Below are 18,257 nucleotides of genomic sequence, written 5' to 3'. Positions count from 1 at the left end.
CTTCTGTGATGACCTCCATACCAAGAAAGAAATGTAAGGTACCTAAATATTTAATTCTGAACTCTTGATGAAGAAACTCTTTTAACGTAGTTAATTCAGCATCATCATTTCCTGTTAGCAAAATGTCATCTACATAGACTGCAACTATAGAAATAGAAGAGTTTGTCTTCTTGAAAAACAGGGAATAATCGTTTAGAAAGTGAGTGAAGCCTTTGAAATTGAGGGCAGCCATGAGCTTGGCATACCATTGCCTTGATGCCTGGCGAAGTCCATAAAGTGACTTCTTTAGTTTGCAAACATGATTAGGAGTAGGAGGACTATCCCCAGCATGAAACTTCATATAAACCTCCTCATTCAATTCTCCATGTAAAAAGTCGTTGTCAACATCTAATTGGTAAAGTCCCCAACCTCGCTTCACTGTTGTAGCCAAAATACACCTGATGGTAGTTATTTTAACCACCGGGGAAAATGTATCAGTGAAATCTATCCCTTCTCGCTGTATGTCACCCCTAATGACCAATCTAGTTTTTAGCCTTTCTATGCTTCCATCTGAATGTTGCTTCACCTTATATACCCATTTACATGGCAATGCCTTACAACCTTGGGGTAATTCTACCATATCCCAGGTTTTGTTGAACTCAAGAGCTTCAATTTCTTTGGCCATTGCTTCCTGCCATCCAGGGTGATGAGCAGTCTGTGCATAACTGATAGGTTCTTGGATATTAGACAAAGAGTTAAGCATATGTTGGTTAGAAGAGGTTAAGCCAGCAAAAGAGACACAAGTAGGAGTGACAAGAACTAGGAAACATGAATCAGACACATCTGTGAGATGAATAGCATTGCAAACATAGTCCTTTAGATAAGCAGGTGCGACATGAGGTTTAGTGGATTTTCTGATGAGGTCTTCCACAATAGGTACTGAAACAGGAGTGGGAGAAGAGAGTGAAGAAAAAGTGGACTGTGGGTGGGGAATGGGGACTAGGGAAGAATTAGTAGACAAAGGAGTGTGTGGAGGAGAGGTATGAATATGAAACTTAGTAGAGGAAGAGGCAGTAGAAAGTGCAGAGGGAACTACAGGAATGAAGGGAGTGTTGGGTGAAAAATCAGAAAAAGGAGTAGAATTGTTAATTTTAGGAAGAGGTAGAGAAGGATTAAGGGAAGAACCAGTGTTGATAGAGGCAAAAGGAAACAACTCTTCATGAAAAATGATATCCCTAGATACTAAAGTCTGAAGAGTTTGTAGATTAAGCACCTTATATCCCTTCTTCCCATGTGGATATCCTAGGAAAACACAAGGTAAAGCCCTTGGCTCAAACTTTGGTCTGTTGTGTGATATAGTAGAGACAAAACATAAGCAACCAAAGCATTTAAGGTTTGTATAATTGGGCTTGGTTTTGAACATAACTTCATAAGGGGTTTTGAAATGCAATATCTTAGAAGGGAACCTGTTAATTAAGTAAGTGGCTGTTAAAAAACAGTCTCCCCAATATGTGATAGGCAAATGTGATTGGTATAGTAAAGCTCTGGATATTTCTAGTAAATGTCTATGCTTCCTTTCTACAACTCCATTTTGTTGTGGTGTATAAACACATGAAGTTTGATGTATAATCCCCTGTGAATGGAAGTACTCTAATTGAAGGTGCCCACTACCCAATTCAAAAGCATTGTCCAACCTTATAATTTTGACTTTGGTTTGAAACTATCTCTCTACCATGTTTAAGAAGGATTTCAAAACTGTGAATGCATTAGATTTGGTGCTCAATAAATAAGTCCAGATGCCTCTGCTGAAATCATTAAAAATAGTGAGGAAGTACTTATAACCATCATATGTGGGGGGGTATTATAGGGACCCCAGGTATCTACATGAATCAACTCAAATACTAATTTTGTTGAAATAGAACTTGAAGGGAAATGGAGTTTAGATTGCCTTGCCATAGGACAAATAATACATGGAGTAGAAAATTTGGAACAAGAAGACTTTGAAACTGAATCAACATTTCTCATATTGCTTAAAGGCATATGGCCTAACCTATAATGCCATATCTTTTCCTTTACATTGGAATCAAAAAGACTAAAACAAGAATTTAAAAAAGGAACAAAACTAGATTTCTGTCTAGATACAAAAGTATTTCTAGACTTAGGTAAACTCCTAGAGACATCAGCTGAAACTCTTGACTTGAGGATGTAGAGACCTCCCTTTTATTTACCAATCTCCAGAGGGCTCTTCAGTGAAGGGTCATGCAGCAGAAAATAAGAAAAAGGGGTAAAGAGAATAAACTTATGAAGTTGTCTATACAATTTGTGTATAGACAACAGATTGAACCTGAAAGAGGGCACATACAAGATATTATGTAGTACCACATTAGGTAAAATTAACACTGAACCTGCATGTGTAACTCTAACTCTATACGAATTAGGGAGTTTAACCATGAAGGGTTTAGGTAAAGCTTTGAATTCTGTGAAAAAATGTTTGTTGAAAGTCATATGCTCAGTTGCTCCACTATCTAATATCCAAGACTCATTATCAATTTGAATGAAACAGGCATGTGAATTAAAAAAATTGGCTATACCAGCACAACTAAGGTTAGCCGGAACATCAGAAGTGGAGGCTGCTTGTTGTCCCATATTGGCCTGATGGAGAAGTTGCAGAAGCTGTGTTACATTCTCCTGTGTAAGTGTCTGAATTCCTGTATTTTGTGTTCCCTGATCTGCTTCTCCTCCTGGATTGAATGCAATATTTGCCTGTACATTTCCTTTGTTTTGTAAACTTAAAATCAGCTGGAAAACCATGAATCCTATAACATTTTCAATGTTGTGTCCTGGTTTCTTATAATAAGCACATATCACTGAGTTTCTCTTTCCATCAAAAACTCCTTTGTTGCCTCTCTGCTCATTATACTTCTTACCCCCTGCTTGATTGAAAGCAATGAAGGAGGCAAAATCTCCTAGGTAAGCTAGACTAGCTTGAATTTCCCTTTGTTTCTCATCTTGCATCACCAATGCATATGCCTGTCCAATAGAAGGGAGTGGAGAGGACAACAGTATGTTGTTCCTAACTCTTATGAAGGTCTCATTTAATCCCATGAGAAATTACAATAATCTTTCATCTTGATGAGCGTTTTGGTACTTTGCTTTTGCTCCACAATCACATTCACACACACAGGCAGAGAATGTGTTGAGAGCATCTAACTCATCCCATAAGCTCTTCATTTTAGTGAAATAAGTAGACATACTTGAACTCCCCTGCACCACAGCACTTAGTTCTTTCTGTAGTTGAAAAAGCTTAGCTCCATTTGTTTGACCAAACCTGTCTTCCAGGTCACTCCAAAGATCTTTGGCACTCTAGGAATATAGCACACTCTCTGCTATTTCCTTTGAAAGAGAGTTAAGGAGCCATGAAAGCACCATGTCATTTGATCTTGCCCAGGCCTGTTGAAGACCTGAGTCTGCGGCTGGTACAACTAGGGATCCATCAATGAACCCTAGCTTGTTCTTTGCTGATAAAGCTATGACTGTAGCTCTTCTCCAGCCACTATAGCTCCTGCCATCAAATGCTGAAGAAACCAGGTTCATCCCTGGGTAATCTGAAGGGTGAAGATAATAAGGGTGTGTTGAATCAACAACACCACTAGCCATGGAGCCTACTGGAAGTGATCTATCTCCAACAGGAGTGGAAGAGACAATTGAAGGGCTGCTCTGGGATTCAGTAGCCATTTCTCAGAAAGAAGGAGAAAAGAGATCTGAAAGAAAAGATTGGATTGCAAGGACTTCAAGCCCGCTCTGATACCATGACAGAATTGAAGAAGAAGTTAGGAGAATTTTCTGTATATTTTCTGATGATTCAAACGTCTGTACAACCTATTGTATAAATACACTGAAAAGGAATCTATTCTCTAACTACCTAGCCAGCTGTACAATTTCTATTAGCTGTTTTGTAACAAACTAAAGGATAAAATCAAAGAATAAACTAATTTTTATGTACAGAAATTGATAAATAATTTTCTGTTTGCTGCTTCCTTTTAATAGGCCCAAAGAGAGTTGTTTTGATTTTGGGCCCAAGCTGTTAAGAAAACCCAAACGAGTGAAAGTTGTTCAGGCCCAAATCTGATGATCCATTAAGTCCAAAACACTGTGCCAACTGATTGATTTAATCTCATCCGTCCATTGGCATTAAACCTAATATTCTCTTTCAGACATAAACATAGGAAGTATCGAGAATCTCTGTCAAAACTCTATCGGTAAACCTTCTCTATTAAACTCCATTGATAAACCTTCTTTTTCGCTAAATTTTGTATCATCACCAACAAATATATCCGCACTTTATAATGTATTTAAAGATTGGCCACTTCGCTTAAACTTCAAGATACGACGTCCTGAAGTTTAAACCTCGAAATTCAAACTTCAGGGATCGTGTCCTAAAGTTCGAAAATTGTGTCCAAAGATTCGAATCTTATGTCCTGAATTTTAAATTAGCAATTTAGAAATTCAGGATACTTCGTCTTGAATTTCAAATTAATAGCTCAAAAGTTTAGGACACTAAGTCATGAATTCCAAATTAACAACTCAAAATTTCAGGATACTTAGTCTTGAAATTTGAGTGAATTGACTAATCTTTAAAAACATTATAAATTTATGAATATATTTAAACAACAGGTTTAAAAGTTGCTATTGGGTTAAGAACCGCAGTAACTTATGAAACTAGTTGGGCCTCTAATTAACTCCATCATATTTTTCTTGTCGGGCCTTCATTTTACTTGATTTTTTTTGCCAGTATATCTGTATTTTCCAGAAGTTGGTTTGTTTAGAATGGAAGGAAAGGAGACACTTATTATATAGAATTTAGACGACGTAGTAAATTTATATAGTTGTTATATTTAAACTTGTTATGTGCACATATGGATAAAGTTCCCATAGTTTATGCCAAATCCACAAACCCATGGTTGAATCAGCTGCTAATGATAGATTGGTAGTATAGTACGTAAAATACAGAATTAGTCGGATCATTTCTCCTCTACTTTTCTCTTATGATCACAGTTAATTTGACTTATAATTATCATTAATGTTTTCATAAGTTTTATTGATTTTACATTTTACTTCATAAACCTATCTTAGTCAAATTAACCTCGAAATCTGGAGCATTTGCTAGTTGAAACCAGGAAGTGATACATTCTTTGCAACCTTAGAATGCAAGGACAAGTCGTTTGTTGGACATTACATTGCTGTTTTTTTGGATATTCTAAATCATCTCCTCCTGCTTAGAAATGTTTTTTCTTTGAGTCGAGGGTCTATCGGAAACAGTCTTTCTATCTCTACAAGATAAGATAAGGTATGCGTATATATTACCCTCCTAATACCCTACACTGTGGGAATACACGGAGTATATTGTTGTTGTCGTCGTTTTGATCTTTTATGATTAGTTCTATAATTGGGTTTCCAGCTACCGACTGACAATAGACAGGATTAAAATACTCCAGGTCCATTATCATCGTTATTGTTGCTCCCAAACGCACACGCAAGTATACGTGGTCGACAAGTAATATAATGATAAGTTGAGTGTCGAACTCATAGAGACTTGTGTAAACTACTCACTAAATCGCTAAAATTGTTATTCAATCCAGCTAAAATCAAAGTTCAATAATATGATTATATTATACTACGATTCTAAATAATAACTAAATTATCAAGTGACGAATTGATTGTTGTGTATTCAGTAGAGACAAATATTCCAGGGTTGTGATCGATTCACCATTTGTATTGTGTTCTAATTAACTCTCCATTTCATATAATTCACTCATGATTGCTAATTAATCGATAAATGCTCTCATAGCCTTCTCCCGAAGTACTACTCACCTATTCTCAATAGATTAAGGCCTATATTCCTATGAAATCAATCTATTAAGAATGCATTAAGATTACGATATTTAATTAAGCACGGTGACTAGGTATATTCCTATCCTAACCACAAATCCGCTCCCCCTAAGGGTTAAAATCGTGCTCTCTTCAATCCTTCTCTAATCTAAACACGGCTTTCCCAAGCATAACATAGATAGTAAATAGAACTTACCTGCTGGCCAGACAATTAAGCAATTAAACACATAATTGAAGAAACAACCATATATTGGTGAATTATAATCAAGGTCAAGTTTATGTCAAACAACAATATTCATGGCTAAATCACAACCCCAGAACAATAGGTGTTTAGCCACTCATGATGTAATCAAATAATTGCATAAGTTTTGATTAATTGAAAATACTGGAAAAGATGAAGAATTCTGAGATGTTCTTGCTCCTCAATGTTTCTTGTGTGTATTTTTGCTCCAAAGTGCGTCTCCCCCCTCCAAAATTAGGCTTAGTCTTCCTTTTATACGTGTTGGATAGGCCTAGGGTCGAATAAACCGTGTCCCAGGCAAAATAGGACACAATCCGCATCATCGGCGCCCAGCCTGGCGCCAGGCGCCCACCAGGGCGTTGCCCAATCTGTGCATACTGTTTTCAGCGCCACAGGTGGCGCCCAAATTGGCCTCTTTTTCCGATTTTGTTTGTTTTAGATCAAATCTTGCACGTTTCGCCCCTACTTGCTCCCGAATCATTCCTACAAGTAAAAACACTTCAAATTAATATAAATCATAGCAATCAACATCCCAAATTCACGAAACAAGAGTAAAATATGAGACGATATACATGAAAATATATATACTTTAAACTAAACATCAATTATACTCAAAAATCACAAACAACTGCATAAGAAATAAAGTTAGAATGAATATATTTGCTTGATACGGTACCATAAAAAGGCAGAAAGAAGTAGTAGTACCCGTTTCAATTCAAAACTTATTGGGATCGATCAAATACTATATGCATGGTTAAGGGAATACATTATTTTTTTTCCGTAGCTATATTTTACAAGACACTAAGTACAAAATCTAAATACTTCTAGGTAAGTTGAATTAACCAGCTAGTCATTTGATCTGAGATTAAGAGAATTCAACAACTTAACTTATTGGATGTTTGTGGAGATTTTGCGTAGCTTAGATGATGGTCATAACATGTGTGAATTTCTAGGCTAGCTAGTAACCAAATTAAATCTATGGATCGACAAACATGCTCAGCACTATTATATTATCTCATCGAGTAGGAAGTTAGGTTATTATCTCATCGGAAATAAATGTTTTTATTTATTTATTATTTTATGTTTTTAAAATTAAAATTATTACATATTTATAATTTCGACCGAAGTCGGTCGATATTTTGAAAAATAAATAAATAAAAATTTAAATAATTCCGACCGATTTCGGTCGGTATAATTATTTTGTCATGGTCAAAGCGGTTAACCGACCGAAATCGGTTGGAAAATTTCGACCTCCTTTGATCGCAATGTCCTAGCGATTAGGGATGTACATAGGTCGGGTTGGTTCGGATTTTCTAATTACTAAACTAAACTAATTGTATCGGGTTATTAAATCTAAAGACCAAACCAAACCAATAAAAGTCGGGTTTTTCAATCTCGATTTTTCTCGGATTTTTCAGGTTTGTTCGGTTTTTTTTTTCATAAAGTCTTCATAGCACAAAATATAGAATTTGTGCTCCAAATATTTCTTTAATCCTAGTAAGATAGAATTATACAAGGTGTTTTTAATAAAATAACATAAATATGAGATGAGTCATGGCATTGTACTAAAATATTCAACAATAAAGATAATAAAATCGCATAAAATAAGTATTATTAATAAGTCAGAATGAAAACAAATATAATTTAAAATTACTAATAAGTTGCTAAAATAAGTACGACTAATAAGTACTAATATTTACATGACTAAATACTAAAAGAAAAATAAGTTATGCACTTTATCTAAACCACAGAAAAACTAAAAAAATAGATATCCAACACTATTTTCATTCATAATACAATTGAATTGAATGTCTTTTATTAACACTAGTATTTATTTGAGTTACTAATATTTATGAACTTAAAACTTATTGGAGCATCCAAAAATTATAAGTCCAAGCTTGAAATAATACGTGAAAAGATAGAACTATGAAAAAGCTTAAGAAATATTTATAAACTACACTACAATAAATATTTTTATATATTAAATATATTTAAAAATTCTATATATATAATGCCGGTTGGTTTGGTTTCGGTTTGACTTTTTTTAGTTAAAACCAAATCAAACCAAATATGGTCGGGTTTTTTCCCCAACAACAAACCAAATCAAATCAAATCATAGTCGAATTTTTTTTCTCGGTTTGACTCGGATTATCGGGTTGGTGCGATTTGTCGGTTTCATTTGTACACCTCTATTAGCGACCATGATTCTTCCGACGAATTAAAAGTGATAGAAAATCGGTCGCTTTTCCTTTAATTCCGACCGATATCGGTCGGTAATGGTGATCGAAATTTGACAGTTTTCTAGTAATGGAAGCAGCAGATGGACTTAGGGACCGATTTACTCTGCATAAATTGACTGAATACAGAAAGTCTTCAACTAGCAGGCAATCGTATTTCTCACAGAATGTACATACAGAAATGTACGGCCGCCCAGCCACTTACAAAGAAAAGGTTGTGGAATTGAGAGGGACAAGTTATAGGCAGCAAAATGTAATATGCTGAGGGAAATTTAAATTGGCCATTACAACATCAGATAGCTACTGGCCATTCCAAACTGTCACTATCTGGCTTTGCTAAATAATTCAAATATATTGTTACCTTTGAATAAAGCATAAGTAGACAACATAATGCTACTATATACTAACTTTTTAATATTTTAGCATGATCATGAATTGATGATTGTATTGACCCATTTACTGATTTTGTTTCTTCTTTTCACTGTTTAAGTATCTTAAATATATAATATTCTCAAAGTCTCACATTTTTACGCACATTAATTCACTTTATGGATGTCCCAAGACATTATTGCCATTAAATAATGAATGCATAATTGCTTCTTGACTTTCTAACATTGCCACTATTAATACACAAGTACAAATATCCCAGCTCGAATCTTATTTTATTGTCAACTTTTATAAAAGGATAAAATTAAGAATTAAATAGTCTCTTCACTTTTCTCATTCGTCTTCATTTTAAAATATTTACCTTTTGTTAGTGGACAAGGAAAGTGGAATGACCTAGGCAATTAGAAAGTCCATAGTCGAGGATAGATCCTTAATTCGCCGCCCCCACACCCCCATATAAATTACTAAAATTAAACTGTTAATTTCGTGGAAATAATTAGTGTGTGATTTGATGTGCATATATATCACCCACGGAGAAAATTCAACCCCTCTGTAAAAAGTAACTGGTTATAACCAATGCAAATGCAATTCCTATATTGAGCACGATTAAGTTGGTATATTTCTGTTTTGTTGATAGTTTTTCGTCGTTCAAGTGTTGCTTTACTGGCTTTTGCATGACACCTGATTATTTCGATCGTAACACATATCACATAAGCTAATAGTAGCTAGTTGAAAGACAGAAATTGGGAAGATCTCTTTCGCCTATAAGCATTTGTATAAAAAAATTAAACTCTCGTAGACAAGGGCAAAAGAAAAGCAACAAATGAAAACTTGAACTTAAAGAAGCGAGCCTCTACCAAAGAAAAAAACATTCGGAGCTAGCGCTAATAGACTCCACTTTTTGCTCCGTTTGCATGACATATAAATTTTTGGAATGTAAATAGACCAGAAGAGAGAATAAAGTGACAGAAATAAAAATTATAGTCCGTTCCATTAAAAAAAAGGAGCACATATGAGAACATCTCTACTGACCAACCATTTCAATAGTATGGGTACTGACATGCCACGAAGCACGACCATGGAAGTAATGAAAAGAAAAGCAATGTAGTTGGACCATCTGTTCTATCACTTCGAATTTTGTTTTTCTCTAGAGAAGATTTGGGGGGGGGGGGTAAAAGTGTTCACAACACAGGTATTAATTAAGTAGATTGTTAATGACTAGTTAAAACATCTGGATTGGTCTGATCTCTCTATTTAATCAGACCGTTCTGAAAAAGATAAACAACAAACTCGCATAATTCAGAGCATGAACTCTAGTCCAACAACTTCTTTGTAAGTGAGACGAGGTACTTCTTTTAGTTTGAATAAGAGGTTGCCTTTTTGTTTGGCTAAAGCAGCCACGACTTTTATAAGATGGCTAAGTTTAGTGATGACTAGTCCACTTGCAATTATGTTGATTAAAATGGCTAAGTTTAATGACTTGGCTAGTCACTAATCCTTGTATTACAAGATTTTGCCACCCTGTTGTTGTTATTTCATTCCCCTTAGTCGTAGATGCTCGTTCTATTTTGATTTGAATGGGCCGGGGCTCCCGAGGTACGTAATGCCCTTATATACGTGTATGTTACCCTACGGTTTAAATCCGAGATTCACCTCCCATAAACTAGCTCTCACTTGAAAAGAGAAGAATATATCAAGGTAGGGTTTGTGCACAACGTCTACATAAACCATGGGACTAGCATTTGTTGAGTCAGCAAAAATTGCGAATTGCCTGGGGAGAAGCAAGATCGAATTGTCATTAGTTATGTAGATTTCACTCATCCACTGTTACCAAGATCAAATCAGATATGAAATACAAAACTACCATATATACAACGTAACAATAATTAAAGTTGACTTTGTGAGAACAACATAGACCTTTATTGGCTTCACTTCGTCATCTCATCATTTTCATCAAACCATTGACGGTCGTGCTTGTCTTGGACTTGGCCGTGCCCTTTGAGTCGGTCATGCTCATGCGACGCCGATATCAATGAGTTGCATATATAGTGAAATTTTGAAACTGGTTAATTAGCCTTAACTAATGAGATAAAACTAATTAAAAGTCAAGCTTCAACTTTAGTCACACACTACTAGAAATCCGGAAAAAAGCGACCAAAGTTGGTCGCTTATGGCCCAAAAAGCGACCAAAAAGCGACCAAACACGCCTGGTAGCTATATTGATGGTCCCTTTTATTTAGCGACCAACTTTGGTCTCTAAACTAAAAGGGCCAAATATTCTGATTTTGACTTTAGTGACCAACTTTGGTCGCTATATTAATTTAATAATATAAATTTGGCGACCAAAGTTGGTCTCTACATATGAAATACGTTGTTTTTAATTTATCATTAATCATTAGAAAGCGACCAACTTTGGTCTCTAATCCAAATATTATATTTTAAAATCTGGACAATAGAGACCAAAGTTGGTCGCTAAATTCAAGAATTTAATTTTTTTTAAAGATAAGCGACCAACATTGGTCGCTATATTTCCAGAAATTATATTTTTTTTAATAGAAATCTGGGCAGGTAGCGACCAAGGTCTATATTTTTTTAATAGAAATTATAGTGAAAAACGACCAAATAGAGACCAAAGTTGCTCGCTTTTCTTGGTATATTTTTGGCAGAAACTGCCTGTTTTGGCAGTTACACCACCTGTCAGCTTACCAAACATCCTAAACAGGCATTTTATGCCAGCAACAACAACAACAACAACAATTAAAAGCAACAATCAATAGAACTAACACATTAAGCTAACAAAACTAAGTTAACGCTTATTACAAGCCCATTCGACCTAAAAAGAACTAACACAATAGAACTACGTTTTTTTGTCTAGTTCAAAGTATATAAAGTACTCAAGGAGTGTTCTTTCAGCATCCTCGTCCGAAAGTTGGATTGCCTCACCCGATTCATTAGGTGGTTGACTGCGTATGAATTCCCCCAGGTCAGCTGCATGCGAAGCGAACCTATATGAAAAATTATATATATTGAATTAGTATTTCAAAATTTATATAACTGTAAATCAAAATACTTAATGAAAAGTAAAAAACTTACATGTATATAGTCGAGGCTCGACCCTCCTTTCTGAATCAGTCTCTTTCTTCTTCTTTACAATACGAGTTTCATTGAATAGCTCATCTTGCTTCATTGGCATCATAAAGCTGTCTGGTGGCTTTGGTGATTATCCTCGTGGTACTATTACTCAGGATGAACTTGGATACAGAGAATAACTTGGATACAGTACCTGACAGGATGTGTCTTTGATCAATTGTTGATCTCTATAACTACAATGATAATGAGAAGGCAACGACATGTGTTTCAAAATAGTGATGGTGTAGGTAGGATTTTAACATTTCCTAAGTAGATAAAAGAGGTTATAGAGGAATTCTCTACTTCACTTTCCAAGAGGAAAAGAAGTTTGATTGATAGTGACAACGTTGATGAAGACGGAATGTTTTCCGTTGGTCGTGGCAGTTCCCATAAAGCGGGGATCATAAGACTCTATGATGACAAAGATTATAGGAAGTTTTGTTCTAAACTTTCTTCCAAGTCTGATCCGTACAAGCTTAATGTGATATTGGTGATATTTCTTCGGATTCAGACAATGATTTGACCGATAAAACTATGGAAATGCTCTTAAAAAGAATTAAAAGTAAAACATTTTTCTTGGTAGAGAAGGATGCTGAAAAGATTTTACCTTTAATTCTTTTTAAGAGCATTTCCATACTTTTGTCGGTCAAATCATTGTCTGAATCCGAAGAAATATCACCAATATCACATTAAGCTTGTACGGATCAGACTTGAAAGAAAATTTGGAACAAAACTTCCTATAATCTCTGTCATCATAGAGTCTTATGATCCCCATTTTATGGGAACTGTCATAACCAACGGAACACATTCCGTCTTCATCAACCTTGTCACTCTCAATTAAACTTCTTTTCCTCATGGAAAATGAAGTACAAAATTACTCTATAAGCTCTTCTTTTATCTACTTAGGAAATACTAAATTCCTACCTACATCATCACTATTTGAAACACTTGCCATTGCCTTCTCATCATCATTGTCGCTAATGAGAAGAACAATTAAAGGCACACTTTGCCAGGTACTGTGTCTTAGTTATTCTTGGTGGAAGTTCTATTGCATGTCTAATAACGTCATCAACCTCTTCTAATAATCCTCCGGCAACTAAAATTCCAAAACATAAACTAAAAGTTCAATTCATATTCTAAACCTTCAATTCATATCTACAAAAGTTCAAGTCAAATCCTAAAGGTTCAACTCATATCCTAAAAAGTTCAAGTCATATCGTACAAGTTCAATTCACAAGAACAAAACCTAAAAACTAAAAGTTCATCAATTCTTATCCTACGAGTTTAAACATAAACTAAAAGTTTAATTTATATCCTAAAGGTTCAATTCATATCCACAAAAGTTTAAGTCATATCCTAAAATTTTAATTTATATCCTAAAAATTCAACTCATATCCTAAAATTTCAATTTATATCCTACAAGTTCAATTCACAAGAAAAAAAACCTAAAAACTAAAAGTTATATTCATATCATACGAGTTCAAACATAAACTAAAAGTTCAAGTCATATCCTAAAGGTTCAATACATATGCTAAAGGTTCAATTTATTTCCTAAAAGTTCAACTCATATCCTAAAAGTTTCAATTCATATCCTAAAAATTCAACTCATATCCTAAAATTTCAATTTATATCCTACAAGTTCAATTCACAAGAACAAAACCTAAAACTAAAAGTTATATTCATATCCTACTAGTTTTAACATAAACTAAAAGTTCAAGTCATATCCTAAAGGTTCAATACATATGCTAAAGGTTCAATTTATTTCCTAAAAGATCAACTCATATCCTAAAAGTTTCAATTCATATCTTAAAAATTCAACTCATATCCTAAAATTTTAATTTATATCCTACAAGTTCAATTCACAAGAAAAAAAACCTAAAAACTAAAAGTTATATTCATATCATACGAGTTCAAACATAAACTAAAAGTTCAAGTCATACCCTAAAGGTTCAATACATATGCTAAAGGTTCAATTTATTTCCTAAAAGTTCAACTCATATCCTAAAAGTTTCAATTCATATCCTAAAAATTCAACTCATATCCTAAAATTTCAATTTATATCCTACAAGTTCAATTCACAAGAACAAAACCTAAAACTAAAAGTTATATTCATATCCTACGAGTTTAAACATAAACTAAAAGTTCAAGTCATATCCTAAAGGTTCAATACATATGCTAAAGGTTCAATTTATTTCCTAAAAGATCAACTCATATCCTAAAAGTTTCAATTCATATCTTAAAAATTCAACTCATATCCTAAAATTTTAATTTATATCCTACAAGTTCAATTCACAAGAACAAAACCTAAAAACTAAAAGTTATATTCATATCCTACGAGTTTAAACATAAACTAAAAGTTCAAGTCGTATCCTAAAGGTTCAATACATATGCTAAAGGTTCAATTTATTTCCTAAAAGTTCAACTCATATCCTAAAAGTTTCAATTCATATCCTAAAAATTCAACTCATATCCTAAAATTTCAATTTATATCCTACAAGTTCAATTCACAAGAACAAAACCTAAAAACTAAAAGTTATATTCATATCCTACGAGTTTAAACATAAACTAAAAGTTCAAGTCATACCCTAAAGGTTCAATACATATGCTAAAGGTTCAATTTATTTCCTAAAAATTCAACTCATATCCTAAAAGTTTCAATTCATATCCTAAAAATTTAACTCATATCCTAAAATTTCAATTTATATCCTGCAAGTTCAATTCACAAGAACAAAACCTAAAAACTAAAAGTTATATTCATATCCTACGAGTTTAAACATAAATTAAAAGTTCAAGTCATATCTTAAAGGTTCAATACATATGCTAAAGGTTCAATTTATTTCCTAAAAGTTCAACTCATATCCTAAAAGTTTCAATTCATATCCTAAAAATTTAACTCATATCCTAAAATTTCAATTTATATCCTACAAGTTCAATTCACAAGAACAACACCTAAAAACTAAAAATTATATTCATATCCTACGAGTTTAAACATAAACTAAAAGTTATGATTATATCCTAAAAATTCAACCCATACCCTAAACCCTAGATTTCTATAAATCCTAGATTTCTATAAAATGTTAAATAAAGTTAAATACAATGTTAAATAAAATGTTAACATTTCTATAAACCCTAGATTTTTATAAAATGTTAAATAATGATAAATACAACCTAAACCCTAGGTTTCTATAAAATACAATGTTAAATAATCAATTGAAACACTAGTCATTTGAAACTAATTCATAGCTAATAAACAAAACATTATAAGCTTACACAAAAGATATAAATTGTAATTCTAACCTAGAATTTTTAGGAGGTGGAGAAGGAGAGAGACGCAGCAGCGGCAGAGGCGACGACGACGGGCGGCGGCAGCTGGGCGGTGGTCGTTGGTGGCGTGGGTGGGGCCTCTGGTGCTGGGAGTTGGAAGGGGGGAGGGTTTGAGTGTGAGAGAGAAAAGAGAGATTTTGGGAAATTTTTAGAAATAATGGGAGGGGATCCCGGTTTTGACAATCTGGAATTAAAAATAGCGACCACAGTTGGTCGCAATTTTGGTAGGTAAATCAGTTTTGAATTTTTAGAAATAGCGACTAAAGTTGGTCGCTATTTCTAAAAAAATTATATTACTCTTAATTCAATTTAAAATTATATATATATATGTAGTATAAATTTAGGATTTTAATTCAATATATATATATATATATATAATACAATTTAAAATTATGTACATATGTAGTATAAATTTAGGATTTTAATTCTATTTAAGCTATATATATATATATATTCGATATAATACTACCTAATACACTTATACTTAGTGCATAGTATAACGTAAGTATATATATATATATATGCATATTATATATATAAGCTATATTCGATATAATACTACCTAATACACTTATACTTAGTGCATAGTATAACGTAAGTATATATATATATATACTTAGTGCATTCGATACAGTATTACCTAATACACTTATACTTAGTGCATAGTATAGCGTAAGTATATATATATATATATATATATATAAGCTATATTCGATACAGTATGACCTAATACAGTGTATAGTATAGCGTAAGTATATATATATTATATATATAAGCTATATTCGATATAATACTACCTAATACACTTATACTTAGTGCATAGTATAGCGTAAGTATATATATATTATATATATATATATATATAAGCTATATTCGATACAGTATTACCTAATACACTTATACTTAGTGCATAGTATAGCGTAAGTATATATATATATATATATATATATATATATATATTATATAAGCTATATTCGATACAGTATTACCTAATACACTTATACTCAGTGCATAGTATAGCGTAAGTATATATATAAGCTATATTCGATATAATACTACCTAATACACTTATACTTAGTGCATAATATAGCGTAAGTATATATATTATATATATATATATAAGCTATATTCGATACAGTATTACCTAATACACTTATACTTAGTGCATAATATAGCGTAAGTATATAATATATATATATATATATATATAAGCTATATTCGATACAGTATGACCTAATACACTTATACTCAGTGCATAGTATAGCGTAAGTATATATATATATTATACATAAGCTATATTCGATATAATACTACCTAATACACTTATACTTAGTGCATAGTGTAAGCACGTGATTTTTGCCCTATGAAAGAATTACTCCCAAAAAATTCAAAATAAAATAATTTTTCTTGGTGTGCAATCTTGAGAATTTTTGTGATATTTTGGATAATTATTTGTATTTATCTGTGCATGTTTATTTGTTAAATTAATAAAAAATACAAAAATATGTCGCATTTTGCATGTAGGATTTAATTCTACAATTATGAATAATTAAGCTTGTTTTACAAGAATGAAAACTACAAAAATAGGCATCTTTTGCATTTTTAGCATTTAATGTCCAAATATACAATTTTATGCTTAATTATTACTTAATTGTACGTTAATTGTTATTGGGAGTTAATTTGCGCTTTTATAACTTAATAATAATTTAAGGATTTTTAGAATTTAGTTTTAGAAAAATAAAAGAAGAAAAGAGAGCAAAAATATAAAGAAAATCGGAATTGGGCTCTTCTTCAAATTCAAGCCACAAGCCCAAAAAATACCCAATCTTCCCCATGACCCGGTCCATTTTGAACCGGGTCAACCCGGTCCATAACCCAAATACCCAACACCCCATATCTTACATTTGACAAAAACAAACAAAACAAAAATAAAAAAAAAACCCTAAAACCTAAGAAAACCCATCCGCCCCCCATCTCTTTCTCTCTTTCCCTCTTCTTCTCCATCTCCTCCAAACAACCTTCATCCATGGCTGCCACTTTCACACACACGCACTGCTACCCCTCACACCTCCAACACCTTCGACACAACCACCACCACCCCAGTCCAAACGACCACACACACACACAGTCGTCGTCGAACCTCCATAGCCACACCAAACGACCCCGCTGCCACTGCTTCGTCTGCTTCGTCTTCTTCATCGCCTCGTACATGGCAGCAGCACCAACAACCCTCCACCACCTTCTCCTTCACGCCCAAACGACCCCCTACTGCTTCGTACAGCTTCCCCCCGTCGTCGAACCTCCAATGGTTGCCTCCTCCATCTCTCGCTCCTGCTTCTATTACGTCCAAACAGACCCCGTCACTCCAAAACCAAGCTGCTTTTGCTGCTACCTCCAACTTCCTCGTCGAGACCCTCTCTGTCATCGTCTTCTACAACCAAAAAGAACCAACAAAAAAGGGCTCCTCCCATGAACGACGTGAGTTCCAAGCTCGCTCCAAGCTCGACTGTGTGTCGCACGCACACACACAGTCGTTGGCCAGCCTTCACCGGCTGTTTCGTCAACGTCAAGCCTCGTCCAGCATCGCTTCTCCTGCGTTGCTGCTGCTTCACCCTTTTCCAGCGCCTCCAGTCCAAAAAAAACGAGACTCACCATCTCGCTTATTCAAGCTTTGGTCGAGGTTTGTCGAAACAGTCCATACATAGTTCGAGTTCGTCGTTGGTCAGTCGTTGTTCGTCGTTTCGATCCGGTTAGTGGGTTTTGGTTTCACTTTTGTCCGTATTTTGTTTTTGATATTCTCAAATCTAAAATCGGTAAATGTTTGTTTTGTTCGTGTTCATTGTTTTGTTAATTTTTCAGTTTGTTCATGTGAAATTGTTAGTTTAATGTTTGTTAGATTCAAATTGAAGTTTAATTAATTATTTTTTCAGTTTGTTTCATGTGTTGTTATGTATTTTTCAGAAATTGTTAATGTTGGTTAAATCATTTGAATCCGTCATGTTTGTTGTTTAAAATAGATTTAATCCATGTTCATCTTTGTTTGAAGTTAGTTTGTAACCCCAGTGATTAAA

General features: G+C 33.8%; 1 protein-coding gene across 1 annotated transcript; it reads right to left on the bottom strand.

Moving 5' to 3' along the window:
- Window positions 1-3,090: 3,090 nt before the first annotated feature.
- LOC142162956 (uncharacterized) lies at window positions 3,091-3,714 on the bottom strand. The gene is made up of 2 exons (XM_075220188.1): window positions 3,406-3,714; window positions 3,091-3,342 (listed from the first exon to the last, which is right to left on the bottom strand). Exons 1-2 carry the CDS (start codon window positions 3,712-3,714, stop codon window positions 3,091-3,093), a joined length of 561 nt encoding a protein of 186 aa, XP_075076289.1.
- Between the last annotated feature and the right edge of the window lie 14,543 nt (window positions 3,715-18,257).

The sequence above is a fragment of the Nicotiana tabacum genome, chromosome 8 (assembly GCF_000715075.1).
Source record: "Nicotiana tabacum cultivar K326 chromosome 8, ASM71507v2, whole genome shotgun sequence".
Classification (NCBI taxonomy): domain Eukaryota; kingdom Viridiplantae; phylum Streptophyta; class Magnoliopsida; order Solanales; family Solanaceae; genus Nicotiana; species Nicotiana tabacum.
Note: the sequence above shows the minus strand (reverse complement) of the source record. Positions and strands in the feature narration are given on the sequence as shown.

What these genes read in the sequence shown, in the direction of transcription:
- LOC142162956 (XM_075220188.1), bottom strand. Translation starts at nt 3,714, where the DNA reads ATGGCTACTGAATCCCAGAGCAGCCCTTCAATTGTCTCTTCCACTCCT. An exon ending in GGGCAAGATCAAATGACATG is followed by an intron (nt 3,343 to 3,405) that starts GTGCTTTCATGG and finishes CTATATTCCTAG; the next exon opens with AGTGCCAAAGATCTTTGGAG.